The sequence below is a fragment of the Squalius cephalus genome (assembly GCF_949319135.1).
Source record: "Squalius cephalus genome assembly, chromosome: 5".
Taxonomy (NCBI): Eukaryota; Metazoa; Chordata; class Actinopteri; order Cypriniformes; family Leuciscidae; genus Squalius; species Squalius cephalus.
Genome location: NC_137126.1, coordinates 28,079,976 through 28,096,592, shown reverse-complemented (window position 1 = coordinate 28,096,592; position 16,617 = coordinate 28,079,976). Strand labels below are relative to the sequence as shown.

Here is a 16,617-nt window from a genome sequence, read left to right as displayed (position 1 = left end):
ATTTCCTTCAGCCTTATTTCAATTTTAATGTGAAAGGGCCTTTACATTTGCCCAAAAGTAGAACTTTTTTGTTAAAAAACAAAACAAAATAATCAAGCCCAGCCCAGGTGAGAAAAAGCAACGCAAAGGTAATGTAACACATTACATTTATTAAAAAGTAACAAAGTAACAGTTACTTTTTAAGGGAGTAACACAATATTGTTATGCATTACTTTGTTTTTACTAAGTATCTTTCCCCAACACCGCACACACACACACACACACAACTGGCGTATATATTGGCTTTGCTCTAAACATACAACAAACCCTAGAATTTTTTTTTTTTTTTTCACATATCTCAGTGAAAAACATTTTTACTGCATACATAGAGATAAAAACAACACAAGGGAATATCTTTAAACATATTTTTGTTTTATTTCTGGAGTCATACATAAAATCAAGTTCAATTATTTTTACAACAAAATAACACTGACCAAGATTTTTAAATTGAAATGAGTTTAGTTAGTGCTTATGATGTTTTCCAGAAACCTTGATTTTGGGGTTAAAGTGTGGAGGAGGAAATTAGTGCGTGTGTGTGTGCGTGTGTGTGTGTTTGAAGGGCTGACCACCCGTGTCTCTCATATCCATTCAGTCTCCATACAGGCTTGCAGTTTCACTCATCCATTAAAATGGCATCACTGATCTGTGCAATTTAAAGCCCTTTTGTGCATGTACAGTAACAATACAACAATATCTCTCCAAACAAAATCAAATTAAAAAGAAAGGAAGGTAAAGAAAGATGCGTTGAGCTGTAACGTCTGTCCCTGCTCCTCAACTGTCCCCACCTTCCAACTTCCTGGGTCCCTGTTCTCTGTGAATAAGGCGGGGCTTATAATCTCCGCCTCTCAGAGCACTCTCCAGCAGCTGATTGGTCAATGAAGGGGGCTCAGTTAGATGTAAAGTGGCACTGATTTTGCTTTAGCTCTGTCCGAAAGCTGACAGGAGCTTTTACATTATTACATATACTTGCTGGGTGTCATATTCAGCACAAGCACTCAGTATTTCTTAACATTGACAAAAACTTTAATGGCTCCGGTGAAATCAGCAGAGAGCAAAACTTCAGTGTGATCTGTTTTCAAGGCCCCTGAGGACAAGAAAAGAAAAAGAGTGGGTTACTTTTGTTCTCTACTACCACATACAGTGCACTGTTGTGATTTCGCAATGCTAGTTGCCATAGTTACTGTCAGTACCTGAGGGGATTGTCTCAGAGTCATCTGTGCTGTCACTCTTACAGTCGGAGTCTGCCTTCTCTGTCCCTGCCTCCTGAGGCACGATGAGATCCGGATGCGGAGCAAAAATGGCCGAAGTCACCACGGCATTATGAGCTACAAATCATAAGGCAGAAGTCATTAAAAAAAATTACAGACAATAATGCTTGTTATGGCAGCACATTTGGGGGGGAAAATCCTGCAAGGTTTGACGTGCCTGTTTGTAGGACTGCACAATTTGGCCAAAATATTTGTGATGATATATCAATACGATAATAATAATAATTATTATTATTATTCTTATTACTACTACTACTACTAAATAAATAAAAATATTAGGAAATATTACTTATTTCACTGTTAAATTTTATTTACAAAAATAATATAATAATAATAATTTATTTTACATTACAAATGTAAAATTATAATACTAACATTTATGGTGGTCTTAATTTCTTCATTTTTAAACGTTGAGTGCGTGCCGACGACTTTACTTCAGTATTGTGAAATGGAATATATATATATATGACGTCATCAGACAAGGACCACCATTCCAGAGGGTCAGCAAATTTTCTGATTTTGACTAAACAGATTTTGCGCTAACACAGAAAATGTTTGTTTGTTTTTTATATTATGGCAGTCAATGGGTCATCAACTGTTTAGTTACATTCTTCAAAATATCTTCTTTCGTGTTCAGCAGAAGAAAGAAATTCATACAGGTTTGGAACAACTTGAGGGTAAGTAAATGATGACAGCATTTTTATTTTTGGGTGAACTATCCCTTTAAAGCTTCTCTTTTGTTGACAACAGCTGGTTTATAGGTGTTTATTTCAAGTTTGGGAAGATGGTTGGTATGCGTTGCATTCTCAAATGCACGTTATAAGAGACCCAACACTGAGCAAATGCAGAGCTGAGTTCAGGTGGAGCAGCATTTACTGCAAACTGAGTCGCAAAGAGACTGAAAACACATAATCATGAGCTGCTCGAGTGTAAAAGACGTGCTTCAAGGCCTGTTCACACCGGGACGAATTTGTGCGCGATATTCACCGACGTTTAACGCCTCGTGACTAAACAAAGGGCGCCAATGTGAGTGTGCACACTAGGGATGTTAACCGATGACCGTTTGACGGATGGTTGACCGTATCAACGTTAACCGATCAAAGTTGTCGGTAGTCGGTAAAAAAAAAAAAAAAAGTGATCTCTAAATTAGGCTATTATAGACAGTGGACTAAACGCTACTACAGTTAGCCATCTCATTCCAAGATCTTTTTGTGTGAAGTGAACAAATCCCTCACACTCAATTTTTCATAACTCGCCTGTTTGTACTTAATAAACCAATAAAAACATTTGGCACGAGGTCACAGCGTTTGGGTTCGCGCGCTCACAAGGTTTGTGAAAAGTAAAGGCTACAGGCTAAAACACTCGAGGTTAGAGCCAGGGCAGACGACAGGAATCATCATCTTTCTTTATTATTGTTAGCACTACCTCAAACTGAAGCGGCGTCTCTTTGGAGCTGTCATTTTCTTAAATGAGCCGCGGCAATGTTTCAAATGAGCTTCTATGCTAGACAAACGCCTTTATTTTCAACGCGATCACCTTGTAACTGTTACCCAAACCTGTTACCCATACTGTTGAAGTTACAGTAAAACACAACTTGGGGGCGCTCAAACACAAAACGGTCTTGCCGAGCACACATACGTAACGGCGAAGAAGATATACGCCAAGTAGCGTCTACACTGCCGGGAAGAAATAAGACGAGGAAGATGCAAGGCAAGATGAATGTAGAGCTGCTGCTCTCGTTGGTGTCGGAAGATAAAGAACTATATGACAAACGCGACAGCGACTACAAAAATCTTGATAAAAGAGAACTGTTATGGAGTGGTATTAAGCGCCATCTAATGTCAGGGAATGAATTTGCATGTTCACTCGGCTCGGCTCAAAATCGCTTGGGTGTGAATATAAAAAACGCGTTGAAAAACGCTGGCGAATAACGCACGCCGATATTCGTCCCGGTGTGTAGGGCCCTTAACGCCTCGTGACTAAACAAAGGGCGCCAATGTGAGTGTGCACACCGGCGCGAAAAACGGCACGCATAAAAGCGTCATTTAAAAAAAAAAACGCCTCGGGTTCGTTTTTTTTGGTTTGACGCGCCGCGTCAAAAACTGTCCGACCAATGAGATTGCCGCTTTTGCTCACGTGTCTGGAGCTTCTAAAGTTACAGTAAAACACAACTTGGGGGCGCTCAAACACAAAACGGTCTTGCCGAGCACTACGGCCCTTCACTCTGAAACTCACTGCGCATATATTTATTGAATTGAATCGCAATCTTTGCGATTTGATAATCACACTAAGCCAGATCACATTTTTTGGTTGTATTTCCATTAATCATGCAGCCCTAGCGATCATTCTCATTAGTTCTGAACGTGGCGGCTGTGTAACCTTCTGTCAGTCAAGCATGATTCATAATATGATTCCATCATATTACCTTTGATCCCTTCCCAGAAGTCATTGCGGTCTCTCCGCACAGAGGTGAACTTGCTCAGGTCGTGGTATGTGCTCCAGATGTACACATACTTGTCCTCTGAGCCGCTCACAATGAAAGAGTAGTCGTGACTACAAGAACAAGAGGACATCCTTGAGATTCACTCAGAACTTTCAGTAGAAGTGTAAGATCAGAGATGGACATCTTTCAGGGTTGCTTCTCTCACCTGAAGCTGGCTTTGATCTGACTGCTGCTGTTCACATAGCCTTTGTACTTCATAGACAGAGACAAATCTCGGAGGTCATACAGGCGAATGCGAGAGTCGTTTGACGTCACCAAGATCTGCAGAGGAAAAGGAGATTGGCATTAACTGAGACTGAATGATGGAACGTCACCTTGGTATGAATGACAAATGTTATACTGAAGTAAAGAAGTAAAGTTTCAGATCTAACTGCAGTCTTTTTCTATTTTGAGTCTTTCCTCTTTCATGAACACATCTGTGTCTTGCCTTGTTCTCTCCTGGCAGCGGCTCAATACCGGTGATTTTGCGGCCCACACGATTCCTGCCCCTCGTGGAGCGAACATGGATTTGGGTGTGATACTTAAGGCGCTGAGCCGAACATGATGAAAGAAGAAATGAGTGATTAATAATCAACTAGATCTAGATAGATTTATAAATCAATGCAGTGTACATGGTGTTCCTCCATTTTAAGTGAAAATCATTGTTCCCATCTTTAAGCTCACAAGAACAAACACTCACCTCTGTGTCATAGAAAATGCAGCGCCCATCGTAGGTGCCGATAACCGCATATTTTCCATTCTGGCAGAAGTTAGCTGCTGTTATCAGACGCGTCTGTCCGTCTACCTCATTCCACAGTGCCACTTTCTTATCTGGAATATTCCATAACCGCAACTTTCCATCCAAAGAACCGCTCAAAAAATACCTGTCATCCTGAGAGAAAAATACAGGCATTAAAACCAGTGTTATTTTAGTATCACATAAAAAAGTTCATTTTTGTCTTTTTTAAAATGTCTATATAGTTTTTATGAAGTTTTAAATTTTAGTTTATTTAGTATTTTACTTAAAGGGCTAGTTCACCCCAAAATAAAATTTCGACATGAGGGTGAGTAATTAATGAATTGTTGACTTGGCAACTATCTGAAAAGTTTTAAAATTAAGTTTTTTTTATTCAGCTAATGTTTATTTTATTTCAAAAAAATAAAAATGCTTTTTTTAAATGGCGTTAGTTTGAGGCCAGTAAGTTTTTTTTATTAATAGTTTTGTTCAAAAAGTTAAACAAAATTAATAGTAAAGACATTGTTACAAAGAAATTCTATTTCAAATAAATGCTCTTCTTTTGAACTATATATTCATGAAAAATGTATCACATTTTACAGAAATATATTAAGCAGCACAACTGTTTTCAACATTGATAATAATTAGACTTATTAGAATGATTTCTGAAGGATCATGTGACACTGAAGACTGGAGTAACGATACTGAAAATGCAGCATTGCATCTCAGGAATAAATTACATTTTAAAATACCTTTTGTAATAATATTTCAATTTTTTCTTTATTTTTGATCTAGTCTGGTGGGCGTAAGAAATTTCTTTCAAAAACATCTTACCAACCCAAAATTTAAAGAGTAGTGTATACCAGAGTACACAAACAGCACACTCACCCTGGGATGAAATGCAATGGCTGTAACGAAGTCTATATGCTGAAAACAGCAGAGACACTCTCTCCTGGAGATGTGCCACAAACGAACCGTCTTATCCATTGATGATGACAGCAGGAAGTAGTTCTATTCGGAAAAGAACACCATTACAGTATGTCAGATTGCGATTCATTAAATTGAGAATTTCAAAATGTTTTCCACGCTCAATTCTTTATTAGTGTTTTCATACAGTTTTCCTTCAGTGGAGCACTGATGACCATAACCTCTCACCTTCGACCAGGACAGATCCAGCAGGTCAGCCGTATGACCCTTGTACTTGCAGAACGGAACCTGCCGGAATGGCAGATTTCTGTCCTCAGTGTCTGCATCTTCCGCTGCAGCACCAAACTGAGCAACAAAGCAAGAGAGACATTTTAGAGCTTTAAATAGTCATTAATCAGTATGAACTCCAAAACCTGGAAAAATGCCTTACCCCTCCTTCAGTATCTGATTTAGAAGAACACAGACTCTCCTGAGAGGGAGACGGCGACACCCGTCCTGAGAGAGAAAGAGAGAAACCAGAAACTCTTTTAAAAAAAGGAAACCAATGTAATTACAGTTATTTGACAATAATTGTGTGTGCCATGTATATTTATGTTTATTAGAGAATTGTGCCATTAGCTTAGCAACATGCCAAAGCCAAATTCTTCTGAAATCTCTTGTGAGTGTCGCCTCCCATGCAGAGTGCCTACGTAGAGCGCACCAAATCAGTCACTTATGAGGTTTCAAGTGGGTTAAGATGCTTTCGAAGGCAGTACACAGCTCACAGAGTTTTAGAACAGTTACAGTTGTTTTGCATAAGCTCTATAAAAGCAGCAACACAATTGCGCTGTGATTTAAAAGCCAGCTGCTTTCATTGATTTTCAGATGAAGTGTTTACTTCCTAGACAACGGTTAAGTTTAACCTTGGGCTTAACTACACAGAGGTGATTCATCTTTTAAATGTAATTGTAGCTCTAGTAATACGTTTCATACTTTTTTTCTCTCTTTAACGCCATTCCAGCTTCTATGTTCATGGTGAGAGTATGGTGGGTTTAGTTATTCAAAAATAAAACTAAATAAGATGTTTAATAATATATATATATATATATTTTTAAACTTAAGTCTAAATTTTGATTTACTGGTTTAAAAACCTTTTCAAAAGTATCAACAGAATAAAACAAGTTTCTCAAAAGGGTAGAAGTATTACAGTCCAGCAAAATATGTTTAATGGACAGTGGATTCTGATAAGATGAACACTTTGGTGAATTTTCTCCTGATAGTAAATAATTACGTGCGAGTCTTGAGTGTCCCATGCGGCATTGTGTGTAAATGACTTGATCCCAGCGATTATTCAAATGGAATATATGTTTTTTCCCAACATCAAGATTCATTTCATGTAGTTTGTTGTTTAAGCACTGATAATACATTTCATTCGAAACAGGTCATTTCAACACATCTGACGACCAGAATGTGTCTAAATACTTTTTGGGGCCACAGTATATAAATAATAGGAAAGGTACAGTATGTTTTGAATACAATAAAAAATCTTTATATAGTAGTCTTCATATACAATATTGTGCACGTATGCATGTTTACCATCTGTGTTGTATTTTATTCTCATGTTGTTGAAATAGTCATAGGCATTTTTTAGGACCCATATCCGAACCACATTATCCTGCCCTGCTGTAGCCAACAGCCGCCCACAATGAGAGAATTTCATTGTCCAGACGGCACCCTGAGAGAGGAAGAGAGGGGAAGAGGGAGTGGTCAAATCACTAAATAATTAACTAACTACATCACAAATCACAAAATAGGTTAAAGTTCACATTAAAGGTCGCACACGCTCTTCCTCACCATGTGTTCTCCACTCAGGTCCTGCACTACTTTGATTTGGTCAAAGTCAAAGGGCCCTTTGAAGCTGTGAGCTGCTTTAAACTTGACCGGTCGGGTGTACGGCATCCCCTCGTCATCACTGGATGATGGGTCGTCCTGGTCCGTGTGGAATACTTCATCTCGAACGCTCTTGACTTTATTCACGGCTTTCTCTCCATATTCCTCCGCCAAGTGCTTCGCTCTCTTCACCGATTTGCCCAGAAACTTCTTCAGCTGTGTACTGAGTGAAGGACAAAGAACAAACAGGTGTCTAATATCATTTTCACTGGACCCTCTAGCTATATATATATATGAATGGTAATTTAATTACAATCAGATAAAAAGTTAGGGGTCAGTAATTTACAAAGAAATGACTGCATTTATTCAGCAAGAATGCATTAAATTGATCAAAATTGACAGTAAAGACAATTATAAAGTTACAAAAGATTCCAATCTCAAATAAAAGCTGTTCTTTTGAACTTTCTATTTATCTAAGAATCCTAAAAAAAAATATGTATCACTGTTTCAACAAAAATGTTAAGTAATCTTTCTTGAGTAGCAAATCAGCATATAATGATTTCTGAAGGATCATGTGACTGAAGACTGGAATAATGATGCTGAAAATACAGCTTTGCCATCACAGGGGTAAATTACATTTTAAAATATATTAAAATAGAAAAACATTATTTTAAATTGTAATAATATTTCACTATATTAATAATATTTTACTGTATTTTAATCAAATAAATACAGCTTTGATGAGCACTTTCAAAGCACTTTCAGCACTTTAAAAAACATCTACCAACCCCAAACTTTTGAGCAGTTGAGCACAATTTATTTTCTCGAATTATGATTTTTTTCACAGTTATAAATAAACATATCTCTTACGTTCTCTGTTTCAGTTTCCCTCCATCTGTGTCTGAAAGGGCAGGCTGGGACTTATCATCATCATCCGACTGTGCTGCATCATTTCTGCCAAGAAAAAAGAACGTGTGAGATCCCACCCTAAAGCGTACAGAGCTACTGGCTTTAAGACAGGAGTTCTCTTTAAACCCCTTTCAAAATTAGGTTGCATTTAATCCTGATGTAAAATGAGAAATGAGAAACACTGATCCAGGACCAGATCCAGCAACCCAACTGTTTCAGATTAACCACACTAGTAGAAACTACAAAACTGTTATCAGCTCAGCATTATGAAGCACTTCCTGCCAAAATGTTCGACTCATGTTTGAGGGGTTTCAAATCAGAAGAGAGCGGGAGAGGAGAAGGGATTACATGCCTTCTTCCTTCAAAAGAGGAAAAACAGTCTGTAGGTTTCATTCTGACTGATAAAACGAGGGCAGATGAAAGTGTGGCGAATCGGATTACTGGTGGGATTCAATCCTGTTGCCTAAGGGCCCCATCACATAAGCACAAGCAGAGTGTCATATAAGGAAAATGATCCTTGATATCACACATGAAATGTAAAATCAGCTCAGAAGAGTTCCACAACTCTGTGATGGATTGTGGATTATATGGTACAGTAGGACATCTCAGGCCTCATGACATCTTGGAAACTCATCACATTTTTAAAAGAGCCCTATCAGATAACTTGTGTTTCTATGTTTTAGGTTGAAGTGAAGTATTGCTGGTGCATAATGGAAAAAGCAGTTCTCTTACGAGATATACTCCTTGGTTCTCCTCATGATGTGCAGTGTGAGTGGGTTGATTCCAGTGGGGAGTTTCTCTTCTGCCTGGATCAAAGGGATCTCCTCACCAGTGTCCAGATTCTTGATCATCACACTTGCAAGAATCTCCTGTACAACAAAAAACACACAGATTACTGCCTTGAGTAATAATCATTATACTCTAAGTGATTCATAGCAGCACAAAGAAAACTGCAGGAGGCCACATAAAACAACCAGTGAAAAGCCTGAATGAATGAACAATCGGTCATCCTCCTAATATTCTTAATCAACTTAACTGCTTTTCAGATAATCAGTAACAACTGCTGGCACTAGAGATGTTTAAAAACAGCCGGTGATCAGTGCTGATTATATGCTGTCAATCAAAAGGGTGCGGTAAAACATGACCGACTGCAACTCACACTGTGTGTGAAGAAAATCTCTCGTGTTGAGTTAGTTAGGGCAAGTTAATGCGACAATAATGCATTAACAGCTAAAAACAGCTAAATAAAAGCAGGCTCAATTTGACCCTATGAATCAACTGTAGTTCAAACCAGGGTTGCCAGATCTGCAGTTTTCCCCTATACTAAACATTATTTGTAGCGAGCCTCTCATCCAATAATCGCAAATAGCTCTGTGCTTTGTTACTTCTAAAAAGAAAGAAAGTGTCATCTTTCAAATTCGGTCCATTTTATTACGAAATTCAAGCAGTAATATCTCGAGTCTATTCTTCCACTTTAATACAAATTATATCTAGAAAAACATGCATAAATATCAGAAGGTAAGTTGAAAGATCCAGTACAACTTACCGAAACCCGTCTCAAATCTCATGTAATCACTAAATCAGCGTTTCAACCGTGAAAAGATGTCAATAAAACAGCTTGTGAACAATATCACTTAATGTTGCATTTCCCTCTGGAAAGTCATCCGTTTGTTAGTTAGATTTACTGTTAATTATATATGTATGTTTGAATAAATTTGCCATGAAGACAAGTGCTTATGAAAACTACCTTATATGTGTAACTGAGTTGTATACAAACATTTCAACTTTTATTTGAGTGTAAATATTATATCTGGAAATAAATAGCAGTTGAATATAATAGCTCTGTTGTTAATTTTAACCTCTAATATTATAGTGTACCAAATGAGAGGATTCTCTTTATAGTTTGCAGCATTATTTGGGAGAGATTTTTTTCCCCCATAAGAAAAACCAAACTATCGGTATCGGGCGATATCATTCGGAATAATTGGCTATCTGTATCGGCTGAGAAATTTCATATTGGTGCATCTCTAGCTGGCACCGTATTAATATTCATAAGCCATGCTAATAAAGTTTAGAATGTGTCCCTCCCACTTTCCAGATCACAGAATGCTACAAGAATAAGTCCTAAAACCAGGAAATGAGTTCCGGTTCCATCATCCCGAAGTCAGTGTTTTTTTTTGACAGGTTTTCTGGTTAAATGCCTGAAAAATGTCTGTGGTTAACACAAGATATTATATATAATGACATTACCTCATCCGTAAGCTCTCTGCCTGAGTTAGATCTTGGTCTTTGAGGTCCAACGGTCTCGCTCCCATTCGAATTTGATGCCTGCTCGTCATTTTCCTATTCATACAAAATTACAGACACAAATGTATGATTTAAAATATTCAGTGTGAAATCTACATATTTATAATATTTGAAATGGCTATATTTAAATTCAAACCTGTGCAGTGACTACTTTATCACCACTAGTGGCGCTAGCGAGGTCCAGGGAGTGCTGGAATTCTTTTGTAATACATCGTACTGTGGCATTTGGACTGACCAATCCACACAGCTCGTCCGCTGGCTCTACAGAGACTGACAAATCATAGAGCACGATATTGCTTGAGTCATTATATAAAATTTCACATTTATTTTATAACAATAAGAAGTGGCAATCAATATAGGACGGCACAAAGATATGGTCATCAAAAAAAGTAACAGAGCAACATTTTTACATGTTAAACCAGAGACATCTTTGAAGAGAAAACTCAAACAACATACCTTCTAGGCCTGTTGGTCGCATCACTTCCTGGGATTTTTTACTAGCTGAAAAGCTGGGCCGTGAGGGGGGAGGCGGCCTAGGAGGTGGAGCCCCGGTGGGTGGAGGTGGCCTTGAGGGCGGTTGCTTCTTGGTGCTAGCTACAATGTCTGGCTCCACTGTAAACTGTCTGGGAGCTTTGGAAGGGCCAAGGACATCTGCATCAGTCATAGGGACTTTCTCTAGAATATCAGCAGTTTCTGCACAAGGCAGGGAGGCGGGTTGCGACGGTTGACCCAAAGCACTTGTAATGTCAGGAGGGGGTGACATAGCCTGGTCCTGACTCGCTTGGGCGGAACCAGCCACATCTGGTGCTCTGTCCTCAATGCCCTGTGACCTCACTTCCTTTGGTCTTACATCAGGCAGCTGCCCAGTGCGACCAGAGTCATGTGGCGTCACATCAGGATCCTCTGGAGGCACCTCGGCTACCTCGGGAACCAGGTTTTCTTCAACACTGTAGCCTTCTGCTTCTGCCTTCTCCCCCTCAGAGGAGGCCGCACAGGTCTCCTCTCCTCTCAACAACTGATCTTCCACTCCACTCTTCTGACTCTCCTCTATAATACTGTCAATGATCTGGAAAGAGAGCCAGTCAGAAAATTGTGCTTTAGCATTCATGTAGAACGCATCTGTACATCAAAACAAAAGCTTTGTTTACACTGGGCATCTAATCTTATAGTGTTTCCCTACAACATCAATAATGATGTATGCTTACAGAGGTCTCAGGGTCCACGTTTATTGATCAAGAAGAGTTTGGCATCCAGCCAACTTGCAATACATACTCAGGAGGAGCAAATTATCAGGAGCTTTCAAACAAATATATGCATTTTACTTTACTGGCACAAAACATTGAGTTTGTTTTGATGTGCAGCCTTTAACGTCATCAACAGAATATAAATTTTCTCTTCACATTTATTTTGCAATGCAGCAAGTTGTGTTTTAATATTTGCATTAAGCATTTATCCTGCTGGGTTGTAACTGACCTATTGGCATTGACCACTTAAGAGAAATGGCCTGCTTTTTGGGCAGACATCCAACAGCAAACACACTAGAGAGCACAGCATGCTTCTGTTATAAATTACCAATGAGTGAAACAGAGAGGCAATGAAAAGAGAGGGAGTAGATTTTAGAATTAAAAGGGGCAAGTAAGATCTGTAAGGCTTTATCATGGCCAAACCCACCTGAAGAGAATCGTCATGGCGGGGTTCTGGCTGAGCCAATCCAACAGTGACTTCCTCTACCACATTCTCTGCAGGACCCTACAGCCAATCAAAAGCAACAGATGAAAAACCACCCAATTCTCAAAATCAAACCCTTCATGTAGCTCATTTACAGGTTTTCAAAGGTTTTGTGGCACAGTAAGAGTTTTTTATTTTGAAAGAGATTTTTTTTTTAATTCAGCAAGGACATTAAATTGATCAAAAGATATTTTGATAAATCTTAATAAAGAATTTAAATAAAACTACAAAAGATTTCTATTTCAAATAAATACCGGTACTGTCCTTTTGACCTGTCTATTCATCAAAAAATCCTGAAAAATATATATATCACTGTTTTCACAAAAATATTAAGCAGTAAAAACTGTTTTCAACATTGATAATAATAGGAAATGTTTCTTGAGCACCAAATCAGCATATTAGTATGATTTCTGAAGGATCATGTGAAGACTGGAGTAATGATGCTGAAAATAAGCTTTGACATCACTAAAATAATTTACATTTTAAAATAGACAATTTTATATTGTAATAATATTTCACAATATTATTGTTTATTCTGTATTTGAGATCAAATAAATGCAGCCTTCCTGAGCATGAAAACTTTTTTCAACCCCAAAGTTGTGAAAAGTAGTGCATCGTATATTATATTTTAAATGCATAATAATAATTTAAAAATATTAAACCATGTATTGTTTATATTTATTCTGTTTTCCTAAAGAAGTCCTTCCCCAAACAAATTTATTTGGTAACATTTTAGAGATTATAATTCATGTCCTCACAAAGCCAAACAGAGTTCCAGAATTTTCAAAAAGGTAATTGAAAATACTATAACAGCAGTTGAACTCTGGTTTGTTGGCCAGGATTAGTCTTATTTAAATGATTAAACAGAGCTAGAGCAGAACCTCAGACCTTTGGTATCAACCTCAGATCATCTTTCCTGCACTCATGTGACTAAAGCACGTCACCAAAAGGTTTATAACCATCACCCTACTAAGACTTATGACTCAAACAAGACCCATGCACTGGCCAAAACAGAATCAGATTCTACGAATCCCCTGCACCTTGCATGTTCATTTATTAGCCAACATATTTTGCTCATGTTTTATTCTTTCAGTTCTTCTTAAGTTCACCCAAAAATGAAATGTCTGTCATTAATTAATGTCGTTCCAAACCCATAAGACCTTCGTTCATCTTCGGAACACAAATTAAATATTTTTGATGAAATCCGAGAGGTTTCTGACCCCCCTTAATGTTATTAAGCGACGAGAATACTTTTTGTGCACAAAAAAACAAAAACAACAGCTTTATACAACAATTTCTTCTCTTCTGTGTCAGTCTCTGACACTCTTCATGTGAGCACCTCGACACATGCATGAGCTGCTGATGCAGGAGCCGGCCGATACTGAGCCGGCTTTCTGACGTAGAACCCGGAAGCGCTGCACTGTGTTTACAATGTGAACAGCATCAGAGACTGACACAGAAGAGAAGAAATTGTTGAATAAAAAGTCAAAAAGGTCAATGGATGTTTGCCCACAATTTTTTTTCCCCCATCTCTTCATAATATTAAGGTTGAACCACTGTAGTCATATGGACTATTTAACAACGTCTTTACTACCTTTCTGGGCCTTGAAAGTGGTAATAACGTCACAGTCTAAGGGGGGTCAGAAAGCTCTCAGATTTCATCAAAAATATCTTAATTTGTGTTCAGAAGATGATCAGAGGTCCTACGGGTTTGGAACGACATGAGGGTGAGTAATTCATGACAGAAATTTCATTTTTGGGTGAACTAACCCTTTAACACAATTTACCAATGCAATCAAATTGGCAGACTCTGTCTGGACCTACCCATGGGCAAATGTTCATTCTCACAAAATTCTCTTTAATAATGTTTCCACTAAAAAAAAGAAAGACAATGTACACAGGTAGATTAAAGTGTAAGTGAAAACAGGAAACTCTTACCCCTGGCTGAGGAAGTTCAAACTTTGCAGGTGACCTACAAGGAATAAAAGAACAAAGAATCAAGAACACTGGTCACCAGGGTCAAGATTCATACTCATACCATACATAACACAGAGCTCCATTTTGACATAGCCTATATGCTCACATACTTCACTTGTGCAAAACATACAGAAATTCAGTCTTCATATGCTTAAGCACTGTATAAAGTCTAGTTTAGACTAATTAATGAACGTCAATAAAGTTGTGTATATAGAAAAAACAGTCAGTGGATGTGGGCTCCTCCCAGCACTGAGCTAGCCTGACGCAGCATTCATGAACAGACAAGCCCCTCAAACACATTCATAACACACCCTTTAACTAGTAACCCTAAACATAAGCACAGTGACCCAACATACATTTTTAAACCAGCCCTCAGCCACCAGGAAGACACCGTCAAAACACTCCTCAGACATTGTCACAGCTCTTCTCACACACACCTCTGACCCAGCCATGCTATGACAACAACAAGAGCAGGCGGATGTTCCTATACTTGATAAAATGGAGACTCCTTCTTCACAAAAGAGCAATTATTTTTGAACCTTTAGTCTTCAAATCTTTGTTCACATTGAGTCACTGGGTTTCTGAGTCATTCAGGCTTTTTTTTTTCTGAAAAGAGCTGTCATGTTTGTGACACAAAAAAAAAAAAAAAAAAACTGCCTGTCAAACTAGCCTGAGTCTAAATACATGTAAGACTGTCACTTGAGAAACGCCTAAATTAGTAGAATTTTTTGTTTAATACAGTGAAAAAAAAATGCAAACTGGACGACATTTCTTGAAGGGATAGTCACAGTTCCCACAAAGTGTAGATTGCCATTATGTGCATATCCTCGTGTTGTTTCAAACCTGTATGACTTTATTTCCGCATAGGAACACCTTAGGAAAAGTTCGGGAGTGTGAACTATTCTTTAAAGCATTTTACCGCATTTAAAACCTTTTGGTTGAAGTGACAACACCAAAAACAACATGACAGCAACATCCTCTGAACGCTACGTGTCACAACGATATCGTGGCCGTGTTTCAAACCCTCTCTGCTGACTCGACCGTTTACTTGTGCAAGTCATATGACTTTATATATCTACATAATAAATGTTACATGGCAGTACCGAAGCAGTAAATCTATAAACAAGCAATGGGGCAACTGTTGACAGTTTTGACAGCTTCATTCTAAATCACGTAACGCACATCATTTAACTAACGTAATAAAACTAATAGTTTCCATAAATTGAATATAAGACTCACGCATGAGGTGAGGGAGTGAAGTTGACATCCTCCGCCGCATCGTAAAACTCCTCCGTGTCGCTGGTGTCCGACGCCATCGAGCCCGGGCTGCATACAGAGGCCGCCGCCACTGTTGCGATTTCAGCGAAAGGGGGGAAACTCCCAGAGCTTGTGAAGCAGGACGCGAGAAAACAGACGTCTGATAAGTTACTGGATTTGAACCAGGCGTGCGTCTATGGCATGAGTGCTGGGAGAGGCCGCTCCGCTCACCTGAATGCACGATAACGCAAGCAGACACACGGCCTAGATTACAAGATCTCAGACGGCGGGGTTGAGTATAAGCAAAATCAGCCGGTTATGTCGATCTAATCAGGGGCAATGCAATGTTAAGGTCCGGCCGAGGCTGTCCATGCGCACTGTCAGTGATCCTGGCATATCAGGAAGATCCCCTACCGGGATTTACGATCGAAAACAAACCGAGAGGAGGAAGAGAAACGGCGACAGGTCTCTTCTCGCGTCCACTGAAATCTCGCAGGAACATCTCGCGGGGTTTGGACTCGGGGGCATGTTTCCGTTGAACAGCTGTCCTGTACTTCAATCTCTGTTGTGAAGCATCACGGACTGAGGTTGCTCCGACAGACAGACAGACAGACAGACAGACAGACAGACAGACAGATAGATAGATAGATAGATAGATAGATAGATAGATAGATAGATAGATAGATAGATAGATAGATAGATAGATAGATAGATAGATAGATAGATAGATAGATAGATAGATAGATAGATAGACAGACAGACAGACAGACAGACAGACAGACAGACAGACAGACAGACAGATAGATAGATAGATAGATAGATAGATAGATAGATAGACAGACAGACAGACAGACAGACAGACAGACAGCTTTTGTGATTACTCTTTTTATCCACTGGAGAGTGCAGTAGGCTTGGGTCAGTAAAATTCTGTCTCACAGATCTGTGTTACTGTTCGTTAGTTGTTTAAAGACACAACATGTTAATATATACAAATATAAAACGAACAGAAAGGTATATTCAACAGATATTGTGGACCTCATTCCTCTTTAATGCTTATGGCGTTGAAAATTCCATTACATTTTCAGTTACCACAATATAGTACAGTAAAGCAATTCATT

The 16,617-nt window shown here is 38.7% G+C and overlaps 1 protein-coding gene across 3 annotated transcripts; it reads right to left on the bottom strand.

Moving 5' to 3' along the window:
* Positions 1–659: 659 nt before the first annotated feature.
* On the bottom strand, positions 660–16,004 carry wdr44 (WD repeat domain 44). 3 transcript variants are annotated; one of them, XM_079872767.1, is made up of 20 exons: positions 15,731–15,997; positions 15,482–15,628; positions 14,204–14,237; positions 12,209–12,286; positions 10,994–11,603; positions 10,674–10,807; positions 10,481–10,573; positions 8,963–9,099; positions 8,192–8,275; positions 7,286–7,544; positions 7,028–7,166; positions 5,883–5,947; positions 5,681–5,797; positions 5,414–5,536; positions 4,490–4,681; positions 4,238–4,339; positions 3,956–4,071; positions 3,733–3,860; positions 1,230–1,364; positions 660–1,123 (listed from the first exon to the last, which is right to left on the bottom strand). In XM_079872767.1, the coding sequence occupies exons 2-20, from the start codon at positions 15,556–15,558 to the stop codon at positions 1,035–1,037; spliced, it is 2,712 nt and encodes a 903-aa protein (XP_079728893.1). In that variant the 5' UTR covers positions 15,559–15,628; positions 15,731–15,997; the 3' UTR covers positions 660–1,034. The 3 variants fall into 3 exon arrangements, with proteins under 3 accessions (XP_079728893.1, XP_079728892.1, XP_079728894.1); XM_079872766.1 differs by having other exon boundaries at positions 15,482–16,004; XM_079872768.1 differs by having other exon boundaries at positions 10,674–10,798; positions 15,482–15,982.
* Between the last annotated feature and the right edge of the window lie 613 nt (positions 16,005–16,617).